Source organism: Lithobates pipiens, unplaced genomic scaffold, assembly GCF_037356315.1.
Source record: "Lithobates pipiens isolate NorthernLeopardFrog02 unplaced genomic scaffold, aLitPip1_a1.2 Scaffold_37, whole genome shotgun sequence".
Taxonomy (NCBI): Eukaryota; Metazoa; Chordata; class Amphibia; order Anura; family Ranidae; genus Lithobates; species Lithobates pipiens.
In genome coordinates, this window is record NW_027507825.1 from 18156970 (window position 1) to 18183370 (window position 26401).

The 26401-nt window shown below is 44.3% G+C and overlaps 1 protein-coding gene across 4 annotated transcripts in view; it reads right to left on the minus strand.

Annotated features, from left to right (window-relative positions):
- The window catches only part of NIN (ninein), a 230668-nt gene that overhangs the window by 183092 nt on the left and 21175 nt on the right, over window positions 1-26401 (minus strand). For all 4 annotated transcript variants that reach the window (XM_077466782.1, XM_077466784.1, XM_077466783.1 and 1 more), the window contains exon 2: window positions 13679-13873. In XM_077466782.1, the coding sequence (XP_077322908.1) occupies window positions 13679-13852 (174 nt within the window). In that variant the 5' untranslated portion in view covers window positions 13853-13873. The remainder of the gene's footprint in view (window positions 1-13678; window positions 13874-26401) is intronic.

The following is a 26401-nucleotide window of genomic DNA, read 5'->3' on the forward strand; positions in this document are numbered from 1 at the left end:
GGAGCGTGCATTGCGTCGTGTCATTGATCAGGCTGTGGAGGAGCAGGAGCGGGAAGATGAGGAAGTCGCAATGCTGGATGAATTCCCAGGGGGGGCTACTCTATCTGAGACAAGTCAACAACAGGAGTCTGATGAGGAGTCAGAGGAGGATGGTGCCGGGGCGGATGAGCAGGAGCAAGAAGAGCATGCTTTAAACCTTTCTGGGATCCCTGTTGTGCGAGGATGGGGAGAGGAGAATGAAGAGGACGACATTATCCTGGATGATGAGCAGGAGCCAGGCCACCACACCGCTTCCACTTTAGTGCAAATGGGGGCCTTCATGCTCCAGTGTTTTAATAGGGACCCCCGTATAAAAAGCATGAGGGTCAAGGACCAGTACTGGGTGGCAACGTACTTAGACCCCCGGTACAAACACAAAATGGCGGAAATGTTACCGCCGTCGCAGAGGGCTGTCAGAATGCAGCACTTCCAGGCCTTGCTTCGAGAAATGCTGCATTCTGCTTTTGCGTGCGCTGGCAGAGGAGCAATTCCCACTCCCAGAGAAGGATTTGCGGGTACCAATCCAACAGCGCCTGCAAGAAGAGGCCGGTTTGAAGATGTGTTGGTGACTTCGGATATGAGGTCATTCTTTCAGCCGACCCATCGACAGGTGTCATCCGGATCCAGCATCAGGGAACGCCTAGACCGTCAGGTGTCCGACTACATTGGGTTAACGGCCGATGTGGACGCTCTGAGGAGTGATGAACCCCTAGACTACTGGGTGGGCAGGCTTGACCTCTGGCCAGAGCTTGCCCAATTTGCAATCGAACTGTTGGCTTGCCCCTCATCCAGTGTCCTGTCCGAAAGGACGTTCAGCGCAGCAGGGGGGATTGTGACCGATAAGCGTACTCGCCTAGCTCACCACAGTGTTAACTACCTCACATTTCTAAAAATGAATGAGGCATGGATCTCGGAGGAATTCAACACATGTGATCAGTAGACCATGTATATGTCTATAAACAATTTTTGGAATCAAGCACACAGACCTTCTTAATTCATTTGGCTCACTTCCCTGACCCAAAAAAGCACACCGTACTATATGCCCCTACCCTCCTCTTTGAAGAGGTTGAGCGGTGTCATATTTCTACTGGGGCTGCTTATTATGAGGGGTTCCCACCATCCCTGTGCTGTGCTGACTTCCTCCTGGGTGTTCTTATTATGAGGGGCTCCCACCATCCCTGTGCTGTGCTGACTTCCTCCTGGGGGTTCTTATTATGAGGGGATCACACCATCCCTGTGCTGTGCTGACTTCCTCCTGGGGCTGCTTACGGTGCTGCTGTCAGCGCTGTATGTCACGGAGCTGCTGTCAGCGCTGTATGTCACGGAGCTGCTGTCAGCGCTGTATGTCACGGAGCTGCTGTCAGCGCTGTATGTCACGGAGCTGCTGTCAGCGCTGTATGTCACGGAGCTGCTGTCAGCGCTGTATGTCACGGAGCTGCTGTCAGCGCTGTATGTCACGGAGCTGCTGTCAGCGCTGTATGTCACGGTGCTGCTGTCAGCGCTGTATGTCACGGAGCTGCTGTCAGCGCTGTATGTCACGGAGCTGCTGTCAGTGCTGTATGTCACGGAGCTGCTGTCAGCGCTGTATGTCACGGAGCTGCTGTCAGCGCTGTATGTCACGGAGCTGCTGTCAGCGCTGTATGTCACGGTGCTGCTGTCAGCGCTGTATGTCACGGAGCTGCTGTCAGCGCTGTATGTCACGGAGCTGCTGTCAGTGCTGTATGTCACGGAGCTGCTGTCAGCGCTGTATGTCACGGAGCTGCTGTCAGCGCTGTATGTCACGGAGCTGCTGTCAGCGCTGTATGTCACGGTGCTGCTGTCAGCGCTGTATGTCACGGAGCTGCTGTCAGCGCTGTATGTCACGGAGCTGCTGTCAGCGCTGTATGTCACGGAGCTGCTGTCAGCGCTGTATGTCACGGAGCTGCTGTCAGCGCTGTATGTCACGGAGCTGCTGTCAGCGCTGTATGTCACGGTGCTGATGTCAGTGCTCTGTATTACGGTGCTGCTGTCAGTGCTCTGTATCTCCTGCACCCTCTTGTTTGCCTACCCTGGTCCCTGACCTTCCCTCTCCTCCATTGCCTTCATTAGCTCCATAGTCCTGAATTGTCAGAACAATTTCCCAAATAAAAAAAAAATGCTTGTAGTTATCGATCCCAAATTCACCTCATACATGTATTATGCTATTGTCCAGGTGGTGGGACTACGTGCTACCCCCTAATAATTACCCCGTGGCCGCAAATTCGACCTAAAGGTTTGCGAAATTCGCCTCCCATTGAAGTCAATGGAGCCCGCGGCGAACGGTCGTTTTCGCGAACGTTTGTGCCCGTTCGCGTTTCGCGTTCGCGAAACGTCCCGTCGGAAGTTCGTCCATCACTACTGTTCACCTATAATCAGAGCACTAGGATGGGCAGGAATGATGGCAGGGCGATTTTCACCCCTGTAGTTCTTAAGATAGCCAATTGGTCAGGCTCCACTAATAACACTGCGATATTAAACTGCGCTCGCAAACTGCAAATCTTAGCCAGGTATGGCTGCCCTTTTATTGCGCACATGTCAAAGTGACAACTCTGTATTTTGTAGCTGCAAAAAAACAAAAGAAACTCACTTTTTAGAAGGAAAAAATAAAATAAAAAATAAAAAAACAGGATAGCAAAAATGACAACATTTAGAAAAGCCGTAATGTCATTTTATCTAATGAGAATTACATTTCCTTTCCAATCTGCAGCCACTGTGATTTTCTGCACAATTCAAAGCAATATGGTAACCTGGGAGGTGGTGTCCTGTGCGCCATTGGTGTACAGTATGCCTCAAGAATGGAATTTCCTGCTTCTGTGATTGGCTTGTTGATTTTTCCCAGGAGTCTGCACTAAACGTCAAATTGTAGGCATCCCTTGCAATAGGAATTTCAGTTTTGTGAGATACTCCCCCAAGGGTTAAATACTCCTGAAGAGGAATATTCCAAATACCTACAAACACTGAAAGTAAAATACACTAGGCGATCATAATGAACCAGACCCTCCCATCAAGAATCAGTTTGCAAAGGACATGGCGAAACAAATTGTTATTTCTTCAGGAGCAGAAAAAGGTGGGGGGGGGGGGGGGGGGGGATCTGCAGCAAATGCTAAAATCCCTGCAATGTACAACACCCAGGGGGAATTTTTTTTTTCTTCTCAACAAAAATTGGGGAGTTACTGTCAGAGAAATGCCCGTAACGGACATGTCGCTGGGCGCTCTGTGAGGCGCCGTGTGCGCACTTATGCGCCAGTGCGGGCGCCCGCATGTCACTTGGCGCCAGGCAGCCTACTTAGGTGACCCCCGCGGTGTGCTCGGTGCTGTCCGATCTGCAGCTCCCAGTGCCTTAGTACCCGTGACCTTGCTTGAATTTCTGACCTCCTGTTTTCCCGGCTTGCCCTTGGATCTTCCTGTCTGCTGCCTGCCCTTGACCTCGGCCTGTCTGTGACCCCGAATCTTTCTCCTCCTCTGTACTGTGCTGCCCGCCTGTTGCCGACCCTGCTTGTGACCCGGACTTTGAACTTGCCTCACCCTCTGTACTGCACCTTCCCGCCAGCTGCCATCCGTGCCTGTGACCAGTCCTGCCTTACCAGCTCCTGCTTTGTATCTGCTGTCAGCATCCTGCTGTCTGGAGACTATCTACCTGTCTGCACCCGGCCGTTGGACCTCTTCTCCAGCATCCAAGCCGCCAGGCTCTCATACCCGTCTGCGCTCCCATGCCTCCTGTCCATCCTACCAGGGGCCGCGAACCAGACCCATAAGGGAGACCTTCCCCTGCTATCTCGGGCTTACCTGTCAGGTACGCAATTCTGACAGTTACACTTTAAGCACAGCCAATCAACGTGCATAATGATTACCGGCTTTTTTTTTTTTTTTTTTTTTTTTATTGAGGAGTCATTATTGCAAACTAAAATGTGGTTTCATTCAGCATGTTTTCTTCTACTGGCCCATCCAGTATGATAGTGGTGCTATAGAAGGCCATCTGTACTGCAGTTTAGGGTCACTTCAGGAGGTCACTGAAAGCTGTGCAGAATTTCTAAACCATCTTTTATATACAGTTACCAGCTACTTTTAGGGGCTCTGCAGGCCTATCTAGATGGCACCATAGAAGAAGTTGTAACCATTTTTCCTGGTTAGGGCCACTTTACTGCCTCTTCGACTTTATGTGGGAGTAGAAAATGCCCCACTGTTTGGGCCTGCAGGAGGAATAGTGCCCCAAGGGCCAGATAAAGGCAAGAAAAGGGCCGCATCCGGCCCACAGGCCGCACTTTGGAGACCGCTGCTCCAGAAAGCTACCAGTCAGGAACCTTTGGATCACCTTTTATATACAGTTATAAGCTATTCAAACTAACAGCCTGGCCTTTCAGAGGCACATAAATGAAGTTGGCAGAGTGGCCCCTGATAGCTCACAGAATAGCTTTAATCCATGTTCCTATATATTTGATGACATTTTCCTTTCATTAAATTGCATTTCTTAGGCAATTCCCCCCCCGCCCCCCCAGACAAAAAAACGTCCCAGATGCATCCAATATAAACGAAATGACACCACCACCAAAATAATCCAACAAAATTTACAGAAGGATGGCACCTGGCAATGGATCAGGAACTGTGGAAGGAGTGCTGTCGCTCTGCCAGTGTTGCACATCTGCCTGTAAAGAAGACAGATGGCACAGAGGCCTGACCTCTTGAAGCAGTTTTACAGTGACCACACAAGTCAAAAGATTATACTACATGTTGGGCACTCCATAACATGGAGACCACCATCAATTAACCACAAAGTCTAATCTATCTTATCCCTGTGCCAAGGGCAAAAGATATCTAGAAATGTAGCAAAATTAAGTTCACTCCAATCTTGACATTTGGGCCCCACTGGTATTGTTTTAGAGCGGTGCCATGGCCACAGACAAGCTCAGCGCTGGAACCATATAGGAGGTAATTATTTAGGGGGAACAACTAGTAAAAGTTTTTTTTAACTTTAAAGAAAAGGGCCAGCCTCCTTCAGAAAATAAAAGTCAAAAGTCAGCAGCTACAAATACTGTAGCTGCTGACTTTTAATATCAGGACACTTGCTTGTCAATGGACCCCGCAAAACCAGCGCAACAGCCGATTTTCCCCATCAGCTCTCCGTTTCTGCCACTGCCACACAAGAACCCCGCTCCCTCCTGACAGGTGCCAAACGTGGCACCTGACATGGGGGAGGAGTCAGATAAGCAGAGCTTTTATTTTTGGGTGGAACTCCGCTTCAATACATTAAAAGTTTTGCCTTTAGAACCACCTGTACTCCTCGGTTGGGAAAAAATAAAGAGTTAGGAAAGTTCAACAGCTCAAGGGGAAATTCATAGCTAAAATAAATAAATAAAAAAAACAAAAAAAAAACAAAGTCAGTCAGTGCAAACACTTAAGAGTTCACCTTCCAAAGTCTCAGGAAGAAGTGGAAGCGAGAAGCTAGGGATAGCAGTAACCATATTTGACCTACTCTTATATGGAGTTTTTTTTTTTTCCCCCCCTATGGGAACTTGACGCCTTGCGCTGTCAATTCCACCAAAGCTTCCCATTCTCCCTTCTCTTTTCATCCTTCTTCTAGACCAGTGGTCTCAAACTGGTGGCCCTCCAGCTGTTGCAAAACTACAAGTCCCATCAGACATTGCAAGGCTGACAGTTATAAGCATGGCTCCCACAGGCAGAGGCATGATGGGACTTGTAGTTTCGCAACAGCTGGAGGGCCACCAGTTTGAGACCCCTGTTCTAGACACTTAGGGCGTTTACCCCCCCCCCCTCTAGAAAGTATTGCTTGGTATGCTCCGATTGTTGAGCAAGACTACTGTGAGGGTGGGGCAAGGGACCCTTCACCATATAACACCTATGTTTCGCTCCCCACCTCATAGTGGTTCTGGTGTGTGCCATTTTTTTGGGGGATGTTCACGTCAATTATGTTTTTCTATATAGGTCTTCCACCACGACGCAAGATACATTTGCTGCTGTAGAGGCTACACCCCAAAGTTGATGTACAATTTGCATTGCTGCGCTGGAACCTTGTCCGTTACTTTATTGGTATCTATTAAATTCTCTGTTCATGTTATATACATTTCTATTACCGGATATCATCAACTATGATATGTCCGGTTTTGCTGCATACCTTAAAAAAACAAAACAAAAAACAGTAAAAAAATAAAAAATAAAATAAAAAATAAACACAAAACAAAAATAAATAAAAAAACAACACACCCACAACAACACACCCACAACAACACACCCACAACAACACACCCACAACAACACACCCACAACAACACACCCACACAACACACCCACACAACACACCCACACAACACACCCACACAACACACCCACACAACACACCCACACAACACACCCACACACACACACACACACACACACACACACACACACACACACACACACACACACACACACACACACACACACACACACACACACACACACACACACACACACTTTCAGCCATTTCAAGCTAGCCTAGCTCAAAACCAGATTGCAAGCTGGATTTTTATTTTTTGACATCACAAGACGGCGCCCTTCACTGTGTGATAAAGGTGACAGGTACAAATTAAAAGACGAACACACCTTCAATGTATTCACTAATGCATCTATCACAGCAGCCGCCTGACAGATCAGCTGTATGCCGGCAGCCCGAATCTTTCTGTTATCATAGAATTGATAGCTGACAGGTGCATCTGAGCAACGGCTTGTTGTCACATTATAACCATCAAGGGAACCAGATGAGACAGACACTCCACTTATCTGAAACCGAGCGTCCTAGATACAGCTGAGCCCATTTTCCTATAAGATGACCATGTAGAATGCAATGTTACCATAGCTGGCTTTATCCTTTTAAAAAAGGGATAGTTATAAGAGCCACTGCTCAATTCTAACAAACATCGTAAAGTCAAAAAATATATATTTTCTATCTACTCCTATTCTTGGATACTGGATATACAAGGGGGAAAGTGTCAAAAAGTCCAGGTTTTGCATTAGTTTTAATTGAGGTTCTTATCATAAAAAGCCAACACGTTACAGTGCTCACAGGGTCCATCTTCATCAGGGCTTGGTACGGTTGTACTAGACGGATAAAACTGGAAGGATCCCAAAAGGTAAAATGAGTACAATTGGTGGAGCATTCATACTAAATTACCTCTCAGGATCCCTTCAATTTTATCAGTCAGGTAAGTGTTTTGTTCAACTCTACCAACCCTGATGAAAGGGGACCATTTGAACCCCTGAAATGCTTTGAATTTTTACAATACAAGACTGAATAAAATTAAATCTGGATTTTATAGGTTCTGCTTTTAGCACCTACTGTTTTCCACATACGCAGTCCTTACTTTAAGTAAAGAGTCGACCTTCCGCCACCAGTACTGGAGGGGCTGCCTATGGGCAACCATGCCCTCTACATGGCTTAAAACAGAGCTCCACCCAAAAAGGGGAAGCTCTGCTTATTTATTTGCCCTCTTCCCTCCGCCGCTGGGCCATTCACAAAGTGCAGAGTGCTTCGCGCATGCACAATAGGGAACCAGTTGTGAAGCTGCAAGGCTTCACTGCTGGTTTTCCCTTAGTGGAGATGGCATCAGCAGCACCCAACAGCCGACTGAAAAATCGGCTGGGGTGAAGACACCACTGGATTCGTGGAGAGGTAAGTGTCCTAATATTAAAAAAAGTCAGTCGCTACAAATGCATGACTTATTTTTTTCTGAATTAGGCCTCATCTGGAATATGCAGTTCAGTTTTGGACACCAGTTCTCAAAAAGGATATCAGGGAACTGGAGAAAGTGCAGAGAAGGGCAACCAAACTGATAAGAGGCATGAAGGAGCTCAGCTATGAGGAAAGATTAGAGGAACTGAATGTATTCTCTCTTGAGAAGAGATTGGGGGGGGTATGATCAACATGTATAAATACAGAAGGGGTCCATATAGTGCATTTGGTGTGGAGTTCTTCACTTTAAAAAGGTCACCACAGAAAACAAGGGGGCACGCTTTATGCCTAGGTGTCTTAACCCAACTATGTATTTTTTGTGTTTTTTATTTTCTAATTAGGTTCCTTTAAGCTAGTACATTGTTGGTTCACTTACCGTTTCCTTCGATTTCCCTTCTAAAGGTATTTCTTTGTCTGAACTTCTCACTTCCTGTTCCTCCTCCGTCAGCTTGCCCCCATCATCCAAGCCTTTCTGGCTGAGGATTAGTCAGCGTGCTTGCCCCCTCCCTTGGGACTACACCCCTGCGGGTAGACACCGTGTACGTTCACAGGCACGGAAGGCAGGGGAGCCGCGGGCGCGTCTCGGACGCTGCAGCTCTGCCTCACATGCCATGTTATTGCAATCAGAATGAAGATCAAAGCAGCACAGCGTTTACTCCGCCCCCTTTATGTTTATTCAGTGTATGGGTGAGCTGGGAATGGGCGTGGCTGCTGGGCGGTGAGAAACAAGAACAAGGCTCGTTCTCGTTCTTTGACACAGCGAAAAAAAAATTGGTACTGCACATGCGCGACGCCGCTAAGCATCAAGGGAATTGTAGTTCATTTGAAGACGCAACATTGCTGCACGGAGCGCGCTCCAAAAAAACTGGAAGCGGAGGAGGAGATCATAGATACACTAAAAGGAGGAAGTTCAGAAAAAGCATATGCATATAACAGGTGAATTGAAAATTTCTGAACAACAGCTATATTCCTGATCTATGCTGCATATAAATCAGATATTGATAAAAAAAAAAAAAAAAAAAAAGTTAAATGTAGCTTTACAATTCTTTAAGGCTCGACAGAGCAACCAATTGATGCAAGTAGTTATATGCCCCACACTTTTCTTTTACTTCCCGTCCGTTCATTCGGAAAGTCAGTCGGAACGCCGCCGAAAGTCCGTCGGACCTAGTCCCTCGAAAAGTCCGGTCGTGTGTACGCGGCATTAGACAACTTAATTTAAATCTCCAACACCCAAACAATCAAGTTTCTCCCTTTTACGTGCTTATCTATTAGACCTGCTGGTAGGTACAGAACGTGTTCCATAGGAAACCATGGTAAATGTTCTGTAGTGCAAATCTGCAAAATGCAAAAAGCACTAAAAATGCCATAGGTGTGAATCCAGCCTTAAAAGCATTCTGGAAATACAAACTGAATTACAATTACATTAAGGCTGCTTTCACACTGGGGCGGTATTCAGGCGTTACAGCGCTATAAATAGCGCCTGTGTAACGCCTGAAAAAAACCGGCCCCTTTAACTCCAGTGTGAAAGCCGGAGGGCTTTCACACTGGAGCGATGCGCTGGCAGGACGGTGAAAAAAGTCCTGCCAGCCGCATCTTTGCAGCGGTGAAGGAGCGGTGTATTCACCGCTCCTATACCGCTGCTACCCATTGAAATCAATGGGACACCGCGGCAATACCGCCGGCAAAGCGCCGCTGCAGCGGCGCTTTGCGGGCGGGTTTAACCCCTTTTCGGCCGCTAGCGGGGGTTAAAACCACCCCGCTAGCGCCCGCACACCGCCGCTAAAACGACGGTAAAGCGCCGCTAAAAATAGCGGCGCTTTACCGCCGACGCTGCTCTCGCCCCAGTGTGAAAGCAGCCTAAAGCAACATTGTTTAAGGCCTGATTCACACCTATGGCATTTTTAGTGCTTTTTGCACTACAGTCCATTTCCCATGGTTTCCTATGGAACACGTTCTGTAGTGCAAATCTGCAAAATGCAAAAAGCACAAAAAAAAAAAAAAAAAAATATATAAATATATATATATATATATATATATATATATATATATATATATATATATATATATATATATATATATATATATATATATATATATATATATTTTTTTTTTTTTTTGTGCTTTTTGCATTTTGCAGATTTGCACTACAGAACGTGTTCCATAGGAAACCATGGGAAATGGACTGTAGTGCAAAAAGCACTAAAAATGCCATAGGTGTGAATCAGGCCTTAAACAATGTTGCTTTAATGTAATTGTAATTCAGTTTGTATTTCCAGAATGCTTTTAAGGCTGGATTCACACCTATGGCATTTTTAGTGCTTTTTGCATTTTGCAGATTTGCACTACAGAACATTTACCATGGTTTCCTATGGAACACGTTCTGTAGTGCAAATCTGCAAAATGCAAAAAGCACAAAAAAAAATATATATATATATATATATATATATATATATATATATATATATATATATATATATATATATATTATATATAAAAAAAAGGGAAAGGTGTGAATCCAGCCTTAGCTAGCCACTCAAACACTGCAAAACAACCTAGGTCAAAAACGGCAACAACCTGATCAGTGCCCACTTCGGCAAAGTCAAGCCAAACAAACATGGATTCCCATTTGCAGATATCTGTCCTGCTCTTTCATTGTACCACAGCTACATTTAAAGAGGAAATAAACTCTCCCACTCTGATGCTTCTTTTCATTTAGTCCATTATAATAAGTCATTATCAGACTATAGCCACTGTAACCCAGCTCAAATCGCATATTACTTACTGGTTAAAGAAACTTGTTTCCAGGGGTTAGGCAGCGCCATCTTAAGTATTGTTTTCTGAGTCCACAGTGGAGTGCATTTCCGCCCTTACATTGAGCACTTCCTGTACTCTTAACCAAGCCTCCTTCTCAATCCAATGTTTCTATGGCAACCCTGCTTCCCTGTTAATAGCTTACTTGTTTATTTCATCGTATTTACTTGTGCCGATGTCTAATGTTTCCCTTTGTCAGTCTTATCAGCTTCAGCTGATAGACTGCAGTAATGGCCAAGTTTAGACTGTATGTGAGGTCACATGGCGTGTAGGAGGAAGCTCTGAGTGATTAGCAGAGTTCAGTGGTGTGCCGTAGGGAATCCTGATAACAGATAAATAAGACATAGAGAGTGTGCCTTAAATCAGGGGAGATCTGGGCATGCTCAGTAACTTCATTCTACAGAACAAGGATTACAACAATACTAAGTAAGGAGATATCTACAAGCAGTGTTCATTCAGGTTTTTTATGCTAATTTACATGGGACAAAGTTGTGGGGGAGGGTTTGCAACCACTTTAAGAGATCCACTAGTTTTTGATTGCTTTTTAAAAATGTTCAGTTTATTTTTTTTTGTTCCATCATCATTCTTGGGGCTGCAGAGAAAATCATTTTAAAAATAACTTCCAAAACTATGGAGACAAATATATATATATATATATATATATATATATATATATATATATATATATATATATATATATATATATATATATATATATATATATATATATATATATAGTTTCGGGAAATCAATAAAATCTATCCTGGGCTAAAAAAGATGAAAGCAATAGATCTAGAAGGGTTTCTCAACCAAGAAACCTCCAAAAGGTGGTTAGGAGTTCCGTGATCAATTTCTGCCTCTCAGATAAGTTCCCACTGACCACACTGATCTTTTCGGCCATCTGTAATGAGGTAATTCTTCCCAATGACCAATCACACTAAAATGTATCAGGCGTTTTAGCTACAGGAATTTTCTAGCAGGTGTTCTCCGAGACCGGAAAGTGATTTCAATGGTTTCTTTGAGAAGAGCTGGGTTAGAGACTTTACCATAGAAAGACTCTTTATGGGGGGGGTGGGGGTATAGAATGGGGGGCCCCACCGTCTCATTTCAGAGTTACAAATCACTTTGTTTTTCTCCCAGATACAAAAACGTTCAGCCAATCCAGCAATTTAGATGTCAATGTTGCCTCTTTGTTTCCAGACATGTCACCCCTCAGCAAGGGAAGCAGCAGCATTTGTCATGACATCTCATGAATATGCATTTGTCCCGAAGATAAAACACAATGGAGGACACAGACAAGCGGGTGGGGGAGGGTAACAAAAGCACTGTAGCTTTAAGAGCGCCCGAGACGTATATAGATGCAGCCTCTGCAACAGCATTCCATTGTACGTCTACTCAGCATCGCTAGTGATATAAAGCAAGATGGCTGTTGCTTTGCTCAAAAGGTTTACAAGAATGAATCACCAAAAAGAGATCAGGGTGTTGGAAACATTATCAAATACTTTCGTTCCCATTTCCTCTACATCCTTTAAAAAGGGATGTTCTGCTTACAGCTCCCCTCCCCCCCCCACCCCCCACTAAAGAAACCGACACTATGGTCCGAATTGAGCCACATCCTTCCTAGAAGGAATGCTAATCGAATCTGAACGAAGCTGAACGAAGCTGAACGAAGCTTTAGCTCTCTTGGAATATATATACCTAATGCATTCAAGTGTTCTGCATCAGCTCAGAATTTATTGTAGATGAAGACTTAAAGTGGTGTTGCCACCAAAAAATAAAAAATTGTTTAAAATTCTTAAAAAAAATAAAAAGAAATAAATAAAAAATAATTGGGAAAATTTTTTTTTTTACTCACCTCTAAATACCTGTTGCTAGGGGGTCCCTCGTAGTCTGCCTTCTTCCTTGCCCGGGCTGGTGACATCACTTCCCCTCGTCACCTGGGACCTGTCACGTAGACAGCGGCGCGCAGGGGCAGGCCGCAGATCACGCATGTGCAGGAGTGATGTCATTGCGGCTCCGGCGAAACACAGCGCCGGAGCCGCAAGACCCGGGAGTCGCTGCGGGATCCATGGCAGCGGCGAAGAGGAAGACGGAGAGGACCGATTCCGGGGCTTCATTCTCAGGTAAGTTATTCATAATGAGCTAGTATGCTATGCATACTAGCTCATTATGCCTTTGCCTTTAAAGGGTGTCTTTTTTTTTTAAAGTTGCCTTTACTTCCTCTTTAAGACTTGTGTTATTGTACAACAGACTACCTTTGTGTGAATGAGCTCTTAAAAGTGGTTGTAAACCCTTACAAACCACTTTGACCTACAGGTAAGCCTAGATTAAGGCCGATTAAACCTATACGGTTTAGGAGATATTTGCCCGAAGACAGGCACCGCTGTCTACGGCGCATGCGCCGTAGACAGCGGCGCGCAGGCGCACTGAGCGCGGCATTTCCAACAACGGAGCCGCGCGTGTCGGCTCCCGTGCGCATGCGCGGGAGTGACGTCATCGCAGCTCCGCCGAATGACAGCGGCGGAGCTGCAAGATCCCACCGAAAAGATGGATGCGCCGGACTACAGGGGACAGCGGTGACTTCGCTGGCTCCTGTGTCAGGCAAGTGACACATAATGGGCTACTATGCGATGCGATGCGATGCATAGTAGTCCATTATGCTTTGCCTTTGCAGGGAATGAAAGAGGAAGTAAACTCATCAGGGTTTACTTCCTCTTTAATGGAGTACTATAAATTGTGATTTTCTGCTATCCCACCAAAATACTACAATACCATTATAGGTAATTTTTCTTCCCCGCCTTGTATTCGCGAGTGTTATCGAGTTTGAGATGGAAGACTTCAGAAATTAATTGGAATAAATGATTTCTTTTCCCCCCAGTGCCAAAATGACATTTTCTGGTGATCAGAGAAGAATGAGCATTCCTGACCGGTCTGATAGCCCCGCATGAACAATACGCAGCCAGACACCGGCAGATGAAAAGCCCCCATCACTCATCCCTTTAAGGCTGGCATGTCGGCCACCCCGTGTCTGGCTCTCCAACCCCCCCCCGTCACAGCTCATTATGGTCATGTGATACGACTTACTCGGCCATGTGGGTTATCCTGGAGTAGAGCTTGCTGCAGAGAGGGGCCCACTTCCTCCAGCTGGAGCATATGACAGAGGTCTGTCAGCTCTTCCTGTCCCAGAGACCCTGTTCCAGTGGTGTCAAAGCTGTCAAAGAGTTCCTTGAGGCGAGCTTCATGCTGGTCCTGCTCCATCCCATCGCCCACTGCTCTGTCCTGCAAGACAACATGGAGGCCTGTGAGCATGCATAGACTCATGGTTTAATTAATAAAAAGACCCCACAACATATATACCGAATATAGCAAAGTTATTGTTAGAAGGAACATTAAGGGCACGTTCACACCTGCGTGCCACTGTAACATACTGAAAAGTTATGCAACACAGAGTAACACATCAAGCACAGTACAATATGCTTGCATGCCATAATTTTGACATGTTGCATTGTGTTGTACAATGATGGATTAAAAAAAAAAAAAAAAAAAGGAGAGATCAAAAAACACACGCACCCACACATCTACCCCCATTGAAATCCAGAATAGTGTGATCGGGCCCTTAAGGAAATATTTGCTCTTGCCAACACTGGGGCTGAAAAGGAATGGATTGGGTTGCTGGATCCTAGGCGCTTACTAAGGCAGCATGGAGTGGATTATAATGGGGAGTGCAGAAACTTGGCATTGGGAAAAGAAAAAGGGAAAAGGGAAAAGGGAAAAAAAAAAAAAAAAAAAAAAAAAAGGAAAAAAAGGAAAAAGGAAAAGAAAAAAAGGAAAAGAAAAAGAAAAAGAAGAACACTCAAACAAAAACACCACATCAAAAGCTCCTAAACCAGTATACTGAGCCCCAATAAAGATAGTCTCTTAAAAACACCAAAATGCGTTGGCTCGTTTCCTTTGGCTATGATCCATTGTACCTTCCAGTGATTTTTTTTTTTTTTTTTTTATCCTCGGAATAGGTGCTGGAACTCCCCCCCCCCCCCTTTCTGAGTCACTTCTAGGTTCCGCCCCCTAACCACCATCCATTGGTTTTACCACCTACCCACCTCCCAGTACCACCTCATTTAGAGAATACAGAGCCGAGAATCATTTGGTCATGCCAAGTCACTTGTATGAAATTTAAGGATAACAAGAAAAGCAGTAAAATGGATCCCCCACAGCCAGAAGCAATATACCCCTTCAGCAACAATAGATTCCCCCCAGCAATAAAAGATCCACAGCAGCAAAAAAACACATCTCCTAGCAGCCAACATCAATAGACTCTCCAGCAGCTAGGAAGCTAGACCCCCTCCTTCAACCATAGATCCCTTCAATCAACAGATGCCCCGCCACATAACAGATACCACAGCAGCCAGCATCAATAGACCCTCCAGCACACCTCAGCACCCCTTGGCATTGCATACATTCAGTGCTGGGAGGCGCTTGCTTTCCCGCTGGAAAAAAACCCTGTTACCTTCTATTCATAAAGTATAACTAAAAAAAATAAATAAAAAAAAAAATAAAATAAAAAATAAAACTTTTTACAAGTTTGGATAGAGTGCAGAGGGATTATAACATTTGTTAATTTTTTTTGCTGTCCGTTTTCCCGTTATTATTGAAAGTAAAAAAATCCCAAATTTTGGGTTGTCCCCAGAAAAGTAACAGAGGGTAAACCTTCCAATGGGGACTAGTTCTGGTAACCTGGTAATTTGCATGGATTTCCTCTCACTCGGTTTGGCTATGGAACAGGAAGTGAAGGTAAATCTCCAGAACATAAATGGCAAAAATAGTAATAATAATAATAATAAAAATAATAATAATCATCCTCCCTTACTCTATGCAAAATGGAAAAAAAAAAAAAAAAAAAAAATAGTTTTTCCTATTGTTCTACTTTAAGCTCTTGGACGATTGACTTTAGAAAAGGCTTCAGGTCAGTCAACTTCATCCTCGCCACTTTAAAAACACAATCAAGCAGAATTGTTCAGACTTTAAAGTTTTATATGCTTCACATTTGTTTCAGGTCAGTGACCCACTAGACCTAGATACTTTCTGCATAACTATGTGAGCTTGTTGACCTGGAACAAGCACACAGTCATTGAAGTGCTGGGATAACTGGTTTTCATTGTTAAATCTGCCAGCTAAGAAGATAAAAAAAATTTAAAATACATAAAAAACCTCGCACGAAAACCCACATATGAATCCAAAGTTGGAAATGCGCCCAGAACTCCAGATCGGATGCAAATGTATAGACAGGTAGCAATGCTACTGCCGATATCGAAACAGCTACCTTTCAGAAAACACAACAAGTTCAACAACGGAAGCCATATTTCCAAAGGAATAAGATGAATAATTTAACCTGCAGATGTCACGTAAGAAGGTGACATACGCTTTTTCGTCTTCTCCACCTTATCATTGTCGATTGCTGACCTACATAATCTTTAACCTTGCATTTCTGACCTGAAGAAAATCCAAATCTTCATACAGACGCTTATCTCCCCACAATCCCGCTTAGCAACCTGGATGGGATTTGAAATAGAAGCAAGTCTGACGCGACATGTCCCCGCCCCGTCTTCAGCGAAACACAGGATGAGCAACGTATTACTGCATAATAGAACATATTTTACTCTGCAGCTATAGCATGTATCCTGCAATTAGTATGGATAGTCGGGCATTTTCCAACCTGGTGGTCATTCATAGTCCATCCAGTGCAGACACAATCTCCTGGTGGCCACATGTTAGAAATTAGAAAAATGCAAAAAAGGATGTACAGAAACCTAAAGCAATCAGATGGTTTAAAGTACACCAGAACTTTACTCAATGAGTAGTAGTAGTAGTAATCATCTCTTCTGCCTTGCAGCACTCTAGTCCCCAGCTAGGACACTACATGTTGTCCTGTGGGTCTCCTTCAGGTACTCTGGTATACCCCCCATGCTCAGAAAACATGCGTTAAGGTGAATTCGCCATTTTCCAAACTGGCCCTAGTAGGTATGAATGCAAGCAAGATAGGAGCCTTAGATTGTATGCTCCTTGATGGCAGGGACCAGGGCCGGGACAAGGGGTGGGCAGGAGGGACGGCTGCCCCTGGCGCAATGGTTAATTGCAGGGGTAGGGGGCACCCTAACCCTAAGAGAAAGGGGGGGGTGCAGTTTGGCGTCTTTGCCCTAGGCGCTGGGTGATCTTGTCCCGGCACTGGCAGGGACTGATATCAATTTACAAAAATTTAAGTCACTGCATAAAATTGTCAGCACAATATATATATAAATTGGTACCCATATGGTTTTTGTGAACAGGCACACCCCTCTTCTTCTCTGGCATTGTTAGGAAGCAGTAGAGGGGTGAACCTGTACTTTACCTATGTATGGAAAATTAACTGGCCCAACAGCCCACCAACACCTCCCACCTTATATCTACCATGCCTATCTTCGCCCTCCACAACCAAAATGAAAAAGTCCCACGTAAGCAACAATTCAGCCCAGGCAGAGCATATTATTATTCTTCACGCTTTATATAGCATCAACAGTTTGCGCAGCGCTTTATGTTAGGGCAAACAGTAACAAGTCGGAAAACTCTGTAGTCCATAAAAAAAAAAAAAAAAAAAAAAAAAAAAACATCGATTTTAATGGTCGATTACATGAACTGACAAGCAGAACAGTCGACGTGTTTCGGCAACAGCCTTAGTCGCAGCAGGGCAAAAAGTGCAGTTGTAATAAAATATTGAATTTCATTGTAGGTACTTCTGTAACGCCGTTAATTTACACAGTGCTTTACACATATATTGTATATTTAATGTCAGTCCCTTCCCTCAAGAAGGTTACAATCTAAGGTCTCTAACTCACATCCATACATACACATATTAGCAGGGCCCGATTAAGAGCATCATGTGCTTGGTGCTGAGGATTTTGGTGGGCCTTTTACTGGGCACCCTTCTGCTTTCCAAGAGCCTGTGCTGGTGTGCGCCCAAACTCAAAAGTGCGCAGCCGCACAGGCATAACACTAGGGAAGTCTGGCATTTGATTTGCCAAGTTTCTGTAAGGGCCGTGCAATGGCGTGCACTCTGAGCGTGCACTCTGACTCTGAAAGAGTGCAGCTGCGCAGGCATAACACTATGGAAGCCCCAGGATTCTGTAAAAGCCCTGCATTGGCATGCCCCAGGCTTCTGCTAGGACTGCTCATGCAGTGCCCATTATCACTCCCACCACCCTGCCCAGGCGGTGCATGTGGAATTCAGGGCCCGTCAGGGGAGATCTCTTTCCGTTGACCCATTACTTTCCATGTCCTTTTTGGGTGGCTGGGCCTAGATTAAGGTAGGGGCCTGGAGCTGCAGCTCCAATAGCCCCTACGTTAATCCAGCCCTGCATATTAGGGCCAATTGAAACAGGAGCTATATAACCTACCAGCATGTCTTTAGGAGGAAACCTGAGTACCTGGGAAGAAACCCATGTAGGCACATGGAGAACACGCCAAACTTCAGGCAGATAGTGCTGTGGTTGGAAATCGAACCGATAACCCTAGTGTTACTAGGCGGAAGTGCTAACCACTTAGCCACCATGCTGCCCCACAATATTCAGCGCTTAGGATTACATTTTCTGCCTCACCAACACCTGACAACACTCAGGCATGATAATTGGTTATTCAGACCCCAATAATTACATCACAGGGGGAAATGGAGACAAACAAATGTCCAGACACATGTGCTTCTTATGTGGAAATTCAAGATATTCCACTTCGTTCTGACAGCAAAGAGAGGTGTCGGCGGAGCATTGGGAAGTGAAGAATCATCACCAGCAAGGGGCAAGCCATCAAGTAGACTCATCACTATGGCCCTTGATGAGCAAAATACACCTCATGAATATTTGAAACAGCTTTGGGTGCTGCAACTGGCAAAAAAAAAAAAAAAAAAAGGGTGGAGAGAAGCTGTAAAAAAAAAAAAAAAAAAAAAAAAAAAAAAAACCTACCAATGCCGACCAACAAAACAGTATTGTGTGAGCTGAACTCTCTATATTATCATCCCTTACATCCATTCTCCATATGTCTCTTTGGAAAATTCCCTAGGGGCTGTTGACTGCATCACTGGCGCCCTTGTAAAATTCTTTACAGAAAGAGGATATCCACCTCATGGATGACCCCAAGTGTCGCCAGGTCAGGACATCTCCATGATGGTCACACAAAAAGAAATTAAAGCCTGTAAGAGGATCAAACTCTTACCCATGCTATTCAAAAACGAATAGGAAAAGTACAACTCCAGCCAAACCTTTCCTTTACCAGGGTATGTATCTCTTTAAATGGAGCAAGCAGCCACTACGGGGTTAATTTAATCAACTCCATTAGAAATGATCAAAAGCTGTTTCCTTCTCTTCATGGCGAGCCCCTGTGATTACATTACACTTTCATAGTGCGCCTCTCTGCCAGCCACATTTGAACCGATGCCAACGAGCGCAATGTAATTAGCAATCATGATTGAGTCATTGTACTGAAATAGCAAAAAACGGCTCCGTCAATCCTTATTGTGACTAGCAAAAAAAATAAAAAAATGGGTTTTCATTTGTGGACCGTAAATAGATTTTTTTATTTATTTTTTTTAAACAGGAAAGTACATTTCAAAGTCACGGAGACACTTTGAAATGTACTTTCCTGTTTAAAAAAAAATAAAAATATCCATTTACGGTCCACAAATGAAAACCCATTTTTTTTTTGCTAGTCACAATATCTTGAAAATAAAAACAAAAAACGTATTTTTTTTCCTCAAAAGAAGAAGGAGAGAAGAGTGTCAAGCCAATATCAGATTAGTGATGTCACCGGTCTCCAGTGATATCACTGAGAACACACCCCCCTCTCTAGTGACCGAGCATGCAGCCTATTCGGTCATTGGAGACCTCACTGAGCATGCAAATGGAAGAGGAACGGCAAACTTCTAAGTGCAGTAAAACGGTAAATTTTAATTAAAAAATAAAAATAAAAATAAAAATACACTCACAAAAGTGGTTCATAGATGGGCATTGTAATAATTTCAACATCTGCTAGTCGCCATCAGAGAGGAGAGGCAATCAGCTGTAAAGCCTCTCCTCTCCGACGGCGACTAGCGGATGTTGAAATTATTACAATGCCCATCTATGAATCACTTTTGCGAGTTCCTCTTCCATTTGTCGTTTTCAGAGCACTTTTTACATTTCTACACGGAACTGGCAGCCCTCTATGGACAGTTTCTTTTTAATTATTTTACCTTATACTTCATGGACATTACTGACTGTAACAGCCCATTGTGGTCATACAACTATTTATGCTCTATGTTCATTCCCATTCAGCACTATACGAGTTTGTTTACTAGTCATATTCAGAGTGAGCCGTATTATCTGTTTTTTTTCTCACTGACCAAGCAGTCACTGGAGACTGGTGACATCACTGAGCATGCAGCCTTATAAAGAGATGTCTCCAGTGAATGGATAGGCTTCATTCTCAGTGATGTCACCGGTCTCCAGTTAATGGATAGGCTGCATTCTCAGTGATGTCACCGGTCTCCAGTGAATGGATAGGCTGCATTCTCAGTGATGTCACCGGTCTCCAGTGAATGGATAGGCTGCATTCTCAGTGATGTCACCAGTCTCCAGTGAATGGATAGGCTGCATTCTCAGTGATGTCACCGGTCTCCAGTGAATGGATAGGCTGCATTCTCAGTGATGTCACCGGTCTCCAGTGAATGGATAGGCTGCATTCTCAGTGATGTCACCGGTCTCCAGTGAATGGATAGGCTGCATTCTCAGTGATGTCACCGGTCTCCAGTGAATGGATAGGCTTCATTCTCAGTGATGTCACCGGTCTCCAGTGAATGGATAGGCTGCATTCTCAGTGATGTCACTGGTCTCCAGTGAATGGATAGGCTGCATTCTCAGTGATGTCACTGGTCTCCAGTGAATGGATAGGCTGCATTCTCAGTGATGTCACCGGCCTCCAGTGAATGGATAGGCTGCATTCTCAGTGATGTCTTCAGTCTCTAGTGAATGAATAGGCTGCATTCTCTTGCTGCTCTATGGACACTATGGATTTTTCACTTCACATCCTCTCCCACTGTAAGGTCTCATGCACACAGGACGTTTTGCAAACTCTCCTAGAAGCCTTTCCTCCTGGCAGCAGCGTTTGATCAGAAAAAAAAAAAAAAAAAAAAAAAAAGCCTGGACACTTGTAAAAGCATGTAAAGCTTTTACAAGCTTTTAAGCGTATTTACAGGCGTTAAGAGCTGGGCATTAATTCATTTCATTGAGTAAAATTATTTATTCTGGCCACTGAAATTAAATAACCCTCGGGCGCTAAACACACCTAGCATGTAGGCGCGTTTAGCAGCATTAATTGTTCTTTTCTCTGCCAAAACTCCGCTGCTCCTACACGCACTGCCAGTGTTTTTTTTTTTCCTGCCTCTAAACACTGCTAAGAGCCTATGTGTGCTTGGTGCACAGTTTTTTTTTTCCCCCGACCCCTCAGAAAAAACAAAAAAACAAACAAGAAAAAAAAAACAAAAATAAAATAAAAAAGACTCTCTGGTCGGAGCCGCTGTACTAACCATACAAGGTTAGTTCAGTGATCTCCCCCACTGAGCTGTTGTGTTCTGACAGGGGGATGCCATCGCCCCCCCCCCGCCCCCTCCCCAGAACACACTGATCAGCGCTCTCTGCCATTGGCTGAGAGCACTGTTCAGAAGTCGGTCGGATGCTGGTTTTCCAGCACGCATGCCTGACAGGAGGTCGGCGAACAGATCGACATACACACGGGCCGAACGTCAACTTTTTTTTTTTTAACCATCTACTGTCTTAACATTTCACCCGTGTGTACGGGGCCTAACACGTAGGCAAGTTTAGAGGCAGGGGAAATAAATACATTTAAAATGTTTGGTTGGCATTTCACCCAAGTTAAATAATTTATCATATGATTTAGTCATCAGATCTGTAGTCAGATTTAGATGCCATGAGGGCAAAGGAGGAAGAAAGGCCTTATGATTAAGGAAAAAAAATAAATAAAAATCTTAAAATATCATAAAACATGGCACTGATGCAATATTCTGCAATTTCAGATGCCAGTGGAAAGGGAAAAAAAAAATATAAAAAAAAAAAAAAAAAATCAGGAAGCACCAATATCCAACATGATCTTTTAGAAAACAGGAGCACATGGGGAAAATCAATGCAAGCACGGGCAGCATGTGCAAACTGCTAACCACTTGTATTTACACTCAGGGCCGGGACAAGGGTTGGGACAAGGGGAGGGCAGGAGGGGGGCGGCTGCCCCTGGCGCAATGTTTTATTGCAGGGCAAGGTGGCACCCTGACCATAATCCTAAGGGAAAGGGGGGCGCAGTTTGGAATCTTTGCCCTGGGCGCTGGATGACCTTGTCCCGGCACGGTTTACACTTACAGGTGTCCTCCCCTTGCCTGATCTGTGAATAGTGAAAAGGGTGTGGGGGTGGGGAGGAACATAAATTAGCTCATCTCTCCATCGCTCTACTCTCTTCTACTATCAATATGCTTCTTGCACTGCAGCATACCAATTGGCATCTTGTAATGCTTCTCCCTCCCATATTCTAAGTTCCTTATTCATTTGTGTCCTTTATATTCAATCAAATCATTGCTGGTGCATTTTGCATGATATATATCCATATCTGCATCAGGTTTACATTAAAAAAGATTCCTGGCACCCCAATAGCACCATCTGACCTTCCATGTTGCACTCTGTTCCCGTTATCTCCCATGTCACATGGGCACCGAGGACCCTGGGGCTCATCTATTATGCATATTGACACTTTTTTTTTCCCCCCGCCATCCACATTAATTAACTGCACGGCACAGCAAACAACCAGAACTGCAAATGCAAACACACCCTGCAGCAGCAAACATTTATGGAGATGGCAATTTCATGTGCATAAATGGCATTTGCAGAGATTAGAAACCAACAGGAGGGTTCAGCAAGGACTGGCATGACCAGAATGAAAATGAAGAAATTAAAGAGAGGCCGCCGTTCCAATCAACTGATATTTTGAAGCTTCCTGCCAAAATGTGATTTTTTATTTTTTTTTGTAGGTCACTGGGAACCTGTTAAGGTCCTGGTTATTGGATCCACATTAAATCCTGTTAAAAAGGTCTACTACAGGGGAAAAAAAATAAAAAAAAAATAAAATAAATAAATAAATAAAAGATAAACAGTTGAAAAATGCAAGCTGTAACAGTTTTATCCACTATAAAGATTTGTCACCGCGTTATAAACGATCGGAATTTGATGTGACCGTGTGTAGGCAAGACAGCTTGAGCCAAATTCTGTCGGCATTCCGTCGGGAAAACCCATCAGAGCTTTTTCCGACGAGAATTCCGATCGTGTGTACGCGGCATTAGATCAGACCACTTGTGTTTTTATTGGCAGTGCCTACTCTTATCTATGCCCAAAGTTTCGAAATCATGGCACCACCATCTGCACTGCTAATGGATATCATACCAACACCCTCCCTGAGCCCTTTTCCACCTTAGCAACACACACGAGCAATAACACTTCTGCCTAAAGCTTGACGCCCAACTGCTGGTTGGGAAGACCCTTACCTGGAGCACCCTCCTGCAAATATATATATATATATATATATATATATACACACATACACACACACACACATATATATATATATATATACATACACATATATACATACACACACACACACACACACTTTTTTTTCTGGGGAGGAGAACCTAGTGCAGACGTTCATATCACTTTGAGGTCTTTTTGAACCATTGGTTTGGAGCAGTCTCCAAACTGTGGCTCTTTGCTTGCTTGTCCTCCCCACTGACCCCTACCATGGGGGCACCTGTCCTCCCCACTGACCCCTACCATGGGGGCACCTGTCCTCCCCACTGACCCCTACCATGGGGGCACCTGTCCTCCCCACTGACCCCTACCATGGGGGCACTATTTCTACTCCTAACACTAAAGATGGGGCATTGGTTACTCCCACCAATGCCAGGACATTTTCTACTCCCACTGGCCACACGCTAGCCCCCTAAAGTCTAGAGAACAGAAAACTGTCCCTTTGTGTAGAAAGTTTGGAGACCCTTGGTTAAGAGTATCAAAAATAGTCAAATGCATTTTGGGGAAAAATACCACCCCCCTTCCTCAGGGCTTGAGTAGTGCATGTTTATAGAATCACAATGAGATGCAACAGAAGACCTATGTAAGGGGTCGATAAAGGCTCCTAATTGAGAAAATGCATCCCATTTTATTTTATGCGGACCTCATTATGAAGAAAGAGCAGTTAGGATAAACTGTTTCAATTTGAAGTCTAACTTTGTCCTTTATTGCATCTTATAGGGACATCCACTGCTCAAGCCATAAGGAGAGGGGGAGGCTTCTCTCACCCCCCCCCCCCCCCCCAAAAAAAAAAAAAAAACTCATTGTGTGCATTTGATGCTCTTTACCAATAAAGATTTCAAGAGGACCTTAAAAGCGATATGAACTTTTGCACTAGATGTTCCTCAATATCCACCCCAGAGTTGTATCATCTGCTGAACACTCCGTCATGATCAGAGAGGTAGAAGCCTAGGACCAGAACAGGGTCCACCCACACTAGTCCTTCATTACGGATAGGATCCTTTTAAAAAAGGAAGACACACTCCATCAGTACAGAGCCTCACTTCCATTGGTCCAGTGCCATCACACACACACCAGACATTATATGGCATCATCTTCGGTGTGGTCAGATAACATCATGGTGCTTCCTACAAGGTCAATGGGCAGGCCACCATGATACATTGAAGAGTACTTCAATTGTTGCTTACTGCATCATTACACTGTGATCCCAGGACGTCTTGACGAAGCACCCCTCGGGGGTGTGTCCTTGACAACCTGGGCATCATTTAAGGAGGAGGAAGAGCAGCAAATGAACCTGAGGACAAAGAGTACAGCGCTTGACCACGAAGAGGGCAAGAGCTGTTCGCAAAATAGATTCAATCATCTCCGTTAGTAAAACATCAAATTAGTAGGAAAATAAATATTTGTTCCAATCCTGTTAGTACACGGTTCGGCCTATTCCCACAACAATAGCTGCGAGTACTAAATTAGCTCTTGCTTTTAGTGCTAAATTATCCAAAGCGTTTTCCCCAACAAAAGAATGTATTCTAAGTGATTTACCCCCCTTGGCAGCAAAACCCCAAACACCAAAATAAACAGCTGCGACTGAATGCTAATAGCAGCGAATTAACTGCATTCTCTTGAATATTTAACACCCTCAAGAATATGAATTGTGGATTAAAAAAAAATTAAAAATAAAATAAGTAAGCAGCCATTTGAATATTTAAAGTCAATAATTGCAACCTGTGCATAAGTAGGAAGCATTCCAACTTCAGCAATTAGTCAAAGTTCTGACTGCCTAATAAAAAAGAGAATAGCCTAATTATGCATTAGATTGAAAATCAAGAAGAATGAAAATATTTTCTGTCTCATTCAGTGTAAACAAGGAACAAAATGAAAGCAGTACTCCAGTTTAATTAAAGCAGTATTGCACTTTATTACATGAAGCGTATAAAACAAAAAAAACAAAAAAAACTATTACATAAAATACAAGTGCAATTAATATGCTTATCTATTTTTTTTCTGCACTGGCACAGCAGTTAATATGTATGATCTTGCAACACCCACCTAGAGATTGTGATCTAGGGAAATTGTTTAGAAAAGCTTTAAAAGGACGGTCCCCCCCCCCCCCCCCCCCAAAAAAAAATAAAAATAAACCCAAACACCCTAACAAAAACTTTATATATAAAGTGGTTTCAAAATCAAAATTTCCAGGAAATGGAGCTTAAAACACATGTGACAAATTATCTGGGTGATGTAAATTTGATTCATGGGCAATCGTGAATAAAGTTTTGCATTAGAACGCAGCCTGGAGTATGGGATAACAGTGATTCCAAAAGGCAGAAGTTTTATTTTACTGTAATGCATTCTATGCATTAAAAAATAAAAAAATAAAAAAAACTGTCATGGTTATGCAGTGATCTTCCTCGGTTTTCTTATCTCCCCTCATGTGTTCAGACTAGGAGGCCAGCCATTCCAACTGGTGGTTTTTATAACCTCTCCTCTAAGCATGGCTCCACCCCAGGCCCTATCAGGGAACCCTATATTAACCTGTGCACTGCAAGCCAGCGGTGCCGATCAACCATTGTGTGTTTGGCTTCCTGTTTCCTGCTTGCCGTGTGCTCTACGTTTGACTCTGTTACCGACCTTTGCGCGTTCTCAACGATTCCTGTCCACTTGTGACCTTGACCTTTTGGCATGTCCCTGACCATCCCTGTGACCCTGAACCTTTGGCGTGTACTCTGTTGTCCCTGTCTGCTAGTTGCCCTGACTTCTGCCGTATCCCCTTACTATCCTTGTCGTTCCAGCCTGCTGCTTCCTTCTCCTGTAGTCTACTGTGAGCGTGAGCTGCGAGACCCTAGGGGGTCGTGACCTGGATCCAGACTGCAGCGAAGTCCATCCTCACCACTGGAGGCTCTGGCGAACACCCGCTGGCTCTTAGACTCTGCGCCATGGGGAAGCTATGCTCCAGCTCCCATTCGGATCTGTGTTAGTGATCCTGTAGACCTGTGTCCTGAATCTCCCTGGGTACAATCCGCAGCAGTCAGTCCTAAGGTCCACTACCTAGCGGTGCACTTCCGACTCCTACGGAGTGCATCTGTCACCTGGTCTCAGGTGACCTGACAAAAACACACCACACACACCCCTCCTGCATGAAGTCCCAACCCCCTTATACTTACCCGAG